Genomic DNA, 6,041 nt, shown 5'->3' on the forward strand with positions numbered 1-6,041 from the left:
TGATCCTTATTCAAATAACACATAATAGTAATAAGTATGGGATCTGTACAATGTGATCCTTATTCAAATAATAATAAGTATACTAAATAGATGAGAGACTTCCCAATACTATCATCTGTTCCCAACTTCTCCAATTTACATGCAAAATTCAAGGCAAGTGGGACTCCGTTATATGGGGACACGACAACCAGTCACTAGTGTTTGACCAAATATATTGTCAACACAAACAAATGCCAATCTTCGGCTCTTGTTTTTGACAAAATATATTGTCTGTCCTATCAAATACTAATGACTCATCACATATAAATTGTAATTATAAAAATGACTTACACTACACCAAGTTAACCAACCACGCATATAGATTTTAATAAAATTACTTTTTCCCCTCAAAAAAAGAATTAGGAGTAGATTTGGGGCAAGTATGAAAGTTTATTCTTCTTGGGGTCTTTATGTATGCTGTAAGGATCGTCTATTGCAAAAGTGGCAGATGGGGACAAATCGACTTCCCTGGGCTGATTTATGTACAGAAATGGGTCTTCCTCCAGTGTTGTCCTTAATGCTGACATCTGTTCCATCAGCCTTACCTATAGACTCATCTCCGCTTGGATCAGATTTGGCTGTCACGAATGATGGCTCCTCAATTGACAAATCATTCCCTTTTTTGTACAACATTTTGTATCCAATTGAGGTTCTGTCACCATATGGCTTCTGAAGCTGTAACGTCTGATTTATAGTGGCTGTACCAGGAGGAATAAACTCTAACGATTGCTTGGCACGGACAAGCTCAGCTGTGATCTTGTAAATCTCACTCTCTTTTTCCTCCAATTGCTTATTGAGCTTCTGTACTTGGGTTTCTAGAGCTTGTTTCTCAGCTTCAAGCTTTTTGTTAAGGTCATCTAGGGCTTTCGTCTTTTTTGCCATGTACCCCCACTGAGCAAACATCTGCTCATACGCCGCTTGTTTCTGGGGACTCTCCTCATCGGACCCACATGATTCTTCTTCCTCTGAGGTTTCGGATTTGGAGCTTCTTGCCATAAATGCCACCATTTGTTTTTCTCTATCACAATTGCCACTGTTGTTTTCTTCTTTATCTTCGTCGCTGTCACTCCAAGTTACAGCAAACGCCTTTTTCTTTTTAAGTGTGTTAGCGCATTCGGCTTGAATGTGACCGAAACCTTCACACTCACGACATTTGATTCCACAATTCTTCTTTTCAGGTTGTTGACCTTGTTTGGGACCGTTGTAGAACTGCTTTCTGTTTTGATTTTCCTTCCCTCCATAGTTATTCTTCTTAAAGTTCTTTGTGAGGAATCTGGCGTAGTTTTTGGTCAACAGTGTGAATGTTTCATCAGACATGTCCCCAGACAAATCTACACTTTTAGATTTTTCTTCTTTGTGAACAAACGCCACACCACTCTCTGGTTTATCCTTCTCAGAATCTTTTGGCTTCTTGTTCTTGCTCCACATCTTCAAGGTCATCTCATAGTTTTGTAATGATCCGATCAGCTCATCAAGATCCAATGTCTCAACATCCCTCATTTCTTCAATGGAAGTAACTTTGGACTTGAAACGTCGTGGAAGGACTCCCAAAACCTTTCGAACTAATTTTGCATTGGAGTACGTCTTTCCTAATGCATATGACTCGTTAGAGATGTCACAGAGTTTAGCATGAAATTCTGCAACTGTTTCGTCCTCGTCCATTGAAAGATTTTCAATTGCCTTTGCAAGAGATCTAAGCCGAGACTTCTTTACCGCATCAGTACCTTCGTTCTTGATCCTCAATTTCTCCCAGGCATCCTTGGCAACCTCACAGTTGGCGATCACCTTTAATTGATTGGTGGAAACTGCATTGAACAGAGCATGCATGGCCTTGGAATTGTAGTTGGCCAGCTCAATTTCCTCAGGTGTCCAGGCACTCATTGGTTTGGGTTTTTCGATTTCGTCCTCTCTTTCCCTTGGCGCGATCCAACCTTCCTCAACAACCATCCACACTCTTTCATCCACTGCCTTGAGAAAAGCTCTCATCTTCGTTTTCCAGTAATGGTAGTTAGCCCCCTCTAGCATGGGTGGACGACTAGTAGAACCTCCTTCCCTTAACATTTCCATCATACAAGAGACAAACAAACTCGTGACACTCGTCGAGATGGAACTCCAAGAGGGTTAGTCGCAACAGAAAGTTCAATAGTAGATAAATGCAAGAAAAAAAATCAAGAACCGAGTGAAAGACAGACTAGGTTAAAGACACCTTATAGAACCCTAGGAAATCACTGCTTCTCATAGAATCAGAAGGCTCTGATGCCAATTTGAAGGTGCTATACCTAACTTCTTGAATCAAGAATTAATCTACTAGAACGAAAGAGACAATTAAAGCAAAGTAAAATCACACATAGAATTTTACAAGCTTCATCTGCACTTGAATAAATTCCAGCCGACTAGAGCTTGGATCGGGTAAGATGTAACTTTTACTAATATATCCAATGTTAATTACAATGACTAGTTCAGAAATGAAATCAACATCTTTACACTACTAAAGTTACAGATTACCCTAAAAACTTGAATAACCACTCAAGAACAGTTTCCAAATCCCTTGGAACTTATGAACCGAATCCCTTGATTCAAAAACACTCAAGATCCCCTCGAGCATGCTAGTTGAATCCCTTTACTAGCCAGATCCGAACTCCCTTCGAATCAGATTAGAACCTCCCACAGCTCTGCAACAAGCTTCACCTCCAACAATGGTGAACCTGCAAAAACACAAGAAAGAAAGAAGAAACGAAGAGAGAAAAACAAGATTATGTTTTCTCACAAAATGAAAAACTAACAGAAAGAGGGTTAGGTTGTTAGGAACAGATTAATCTATTTATAGCAACCCTAACCACTAACTAATCAACTAAACAAACAGCTAAAAAGATTTAACACGTTTCCAATTAAACCGACAATAGCTGACATGTACTTATTAATCTGCAGCACACAGTAGATGTAACTGGAGACTAAGTAGTACGAACAGAGACAACATATGCAATATTCAATTCAAAGACTGAACAACAAACCCTGTAGATGAAACAACACAGACATATTTTGACATTCATATTAAAAAGGCTGTTACATATGCAATACCCATTTGTTGTCAAATCATAAATATACTGATAAATTGTAGCTACTGTAAAAGATATGTATGCTGAATTAGTTAACACATAGTTTTGAGAAACAGCTCATAACTTTGTTTAGGAAAAAAGTTTCCCAATATCCCACTTCAAAAACTTCAAAACAAACCACCTCTCATTAAGAGCTTGTTGGAGGCTTTAGTGTTTTGCTTTCTTATTGTATGCAGTTAGTCTTTGTTAATCACTAGACGTCTCATAACATCACCATTTAACTAACTTGAATAAGAAATGAAAAGACCCCATTAATAATTCTCCACCACAACTCAACAGAGCAAAACATTTAAATGATTTGTATGAAACTTAATAATTTACATTATTCAAAGTTGACTTGAAACACAGCCAAACCAAGTAGATATGTAGTCGTCCAACCCTAGTGCCTTGGAGTCAAGCGCGCACGCAAAGGATTCTTCATGACGATGGTGAACTCCTGCACCTCCGATAAATCAACATCATCAACCTTATTCCACTCAAACTGCCAAACCAAATTGGCCACAAAATACTCCAGGTGAAGCATGGCCAGAGCAGAGGCAGGACATATCCTCCTCCCGGCCCCAAAAGGCATCATCTTGATCTCCCTATTCCCCTTTATATCAAACTCCACCTTATCATTACCAATCATAAATCTCTCCGGCTTGAACGCCATGGGATCCTCCCACACCTTGGGGTCCAATCCCATCTCCGCCACCATGAAGTTGACGCTTCCATTCTTCGGCACCAAATGTCCACCCACCACCACGTCATCACTCACCGCGTGCGGCAACACGAAGTGCGCTGGCGGGTGACGCCGCAGCCCTTCCAGTATCACAGCTTTCAAATACGGCATCTTCTGTAAATCATCTTCTTCAATCCCATTCCCTTTTTGTACTAGTACCACCCCTTTTATCTCCTGATACAGCTTCTCTTGAATCTCAGGATGTTTCACTACGTTGGCCATGATCCACTGCAGTGCCGTGGAGGTCGTGTCCGTGCCCCCGTTAAGAAATTCTGAGCACAAGCTCACCATTTCTCCTGTTTCAAGCTTCCTTTTCTTCTCTGGTAGCTCCAGACCCAGTAAGGTATCCACATAGCAAAGCACGAAATCATCATCATGATCTGCAGCAACCTTGGTTTTCTTGACCTTCTTCCGGGAATTTATGAGGGGGGCCGGAATCGCATATTGTTCCTTGCAGAGCTGAAACAACTTCTGCCACCGTTTTCTGAAAAGAATCTTGGTCAAACTGGGGCAGATATTGAGTAAGTTGAAGCCTGAGAAGGCCATCATCATGCGACGTTGCATGGTTTTGATTTCTTCGATCTTTGACTCCTCAAACTTGTCTCCAAAGCACATCAAAACCAAGAGGCAAAACATGGCGTATTGGAAGTGATCCACTACGCGGACTCCGACGGCGTCGCTGCCTTGATCATCGGACTCGAGACGCTTGAGGAGAATATCGAGAACCCATTTGCGAGCGCGGGCATAGGACTTGACCCGCGAAGGGTGGAGGATCTCTGAAGTGATGTTGCGGCGGAGGAAGCGCCAGGTTGGGCCGTACCTGGCGGTGCTGATGTTAAGCTGGTTGCCGTTGAAGATTCTAGTAATGGGTGGGGCGGGAGGGCGGTCAGCGAAGGCGGCACCGTTATGGATGAGAGCTTGGTGGGCGAGGACATGGTCGGTGATGATGAAGATACGGCGGGAGCCGAAGCTGAGTGAGATAACGGGGCCGTACTTGGCGTGGAGGTTGCGGAAGACGGGCACGAGCTGGAAGAAGGTTTTGCGGAGAAAGAAGAGGTTGTCGATTATGGGAAGGGTGAGAGGTCCGGGTGGGAGTTTTGGGCTTTTTTTGGAAATGAATTTGGGAAGAAAGAAAGGGACGAAGAAGAGAGTGAGAAGGATGAGGCAGAGCCACCACCAACCGGAACTGCTTCTTTCCATTGGTTTGTCTCAAACTCAACTCAACTCTGCCAGCCAAACTGAAAGATTGGATTACAATAAATATGTTGTTTGGTCGTCAAGTGTAATCTACATGAGACGAGGAGATATTCAGTCACTCTTTCTCTTTCACAGGTGTGTACAAAGTTTTCATTTCATTAAACTATATATTTTTGTAGCTCATGTTTAAAAGATAGCTAACGACACATATTTGTTAACATTTTAATATATAGATTTGTATGACTGACTTCTCCATGGCGATGGTGACTCATAGTCCCTCGAGGGGCCTTATTATGTCATGGATTAGCGCACTCATACAAACTAACTATAGATGATTATATGATTCATTCATATTCTACTAATATTATTATTTGGCAAGTTAAGGGTGTGCAACACATATGTGATACTTTATATTGATTAATAATATTTAATAATACTTTTTAAATTAAAATATGTAATTGAATTGCACCAATCCTAATAAATCTCTCAATAATTATAAAATATGTTTACACAATCTTTGACAAGTAATATAAGCTTACAAAACATATAATATAGTTAAAGACAGTGGAGCATGGTTATTGTTTTTTTTTAAGCAAAATTCATATTGTACACTGCAAGTAGGTCCATGTTGTAGTTACATATATTCCACACACCTATAATCAATTAATTATTTATATATATATATATGTTTATTATAAATTTATACAAATATTCTTATTTACTTCTCTTCAAATAAATATCTTGTTGGTGAAAAAAAAAACATATAAGATGAATAATTGGAAAGATTATTTTTAAAATTTTGAAATATTTTTATTAAAAAATCATATAGCTTTTATTTGTTTATAAAAAATATATTTAAAATATTTTATTTCAAAATTGATCATTTTTCATATTTATAAAAAAAAATTAAATATTAAAAAAAATTCTATCTACGAGACAAAAGAGAAGAATTCCCAAAATCTAAAATA

At 39.4% G+C, this 6,041-nt stretch overlaps 2 protein-coding genes across 2 annotated transcripts; both read right to left on the minus strand.

The window, feature by feature from the left end:
* Positions 1-447: 447 nt before the first annotated feature.
* On the minus strand, positions 448-2,106 carry LOC133784942 (uncharacterized). The gene has a single exon (XM_062224207.1). It carries the CDS (start codon positions 2,104-2,106, stop codon positions 448-450), a length of 1,659 nt encoding a protein of 552 aa, XP_062080191.1.
* A 1,280-nt stretch (positions 2,107-3,386) lies between these two features.
* LOC133782021 (cytochrome P450 89A2-like) lies at positions 3,387-5,323 on the minus strand. Its single transcript, XM_062221162.1, has one exon. The coding sequence runs from the start codon at positions 5,074-5,076 to the stop codon at positions 3,535-3,537; it is 1,542 nt and encodes a 513-aa protein (XP_062077146.1). The 5' UTR covers positions 5,077-5,323; the 3' UTR covers positions 3,387-3,534.
* Between the last annotated feature and the right edge of the window lie 718 nt (positions 5,324-6,041).

The sequence above is a fragment of the Humulus lupulus genome, chromosome 6 (assembly GCF_963169125.1).
Source record: "Humulus lupulus chromosome 6, drHumLupu1.1, whole genome shotgun sequence".
NCBI classification, from domain to species: domain Eukaryota; kingdom Viridiplantae; phylum Streptophyta; class Magnoliopsida; order Rosales; family Cannabaceae; genus Humulus; species Humulus lupulus.

Excerpts from the sequence above, each read along its gene's own strand:
- LOC133784942 (XM_062224207.1), bottom strand. The coding sequence starts at position 2,106 with ATGGAAATGTTAAGGGAAGGAGGTTCTACTAGTCGTCCACCCATGCTA.
- LOC133782021 (XM_062221162.1), bottom strand. The coding sequence starts at position 5,076 with ATGGAAAGAAGCAGTTCCGGTTGGTGGTGGCTCTGCCTCATCCTTCTC.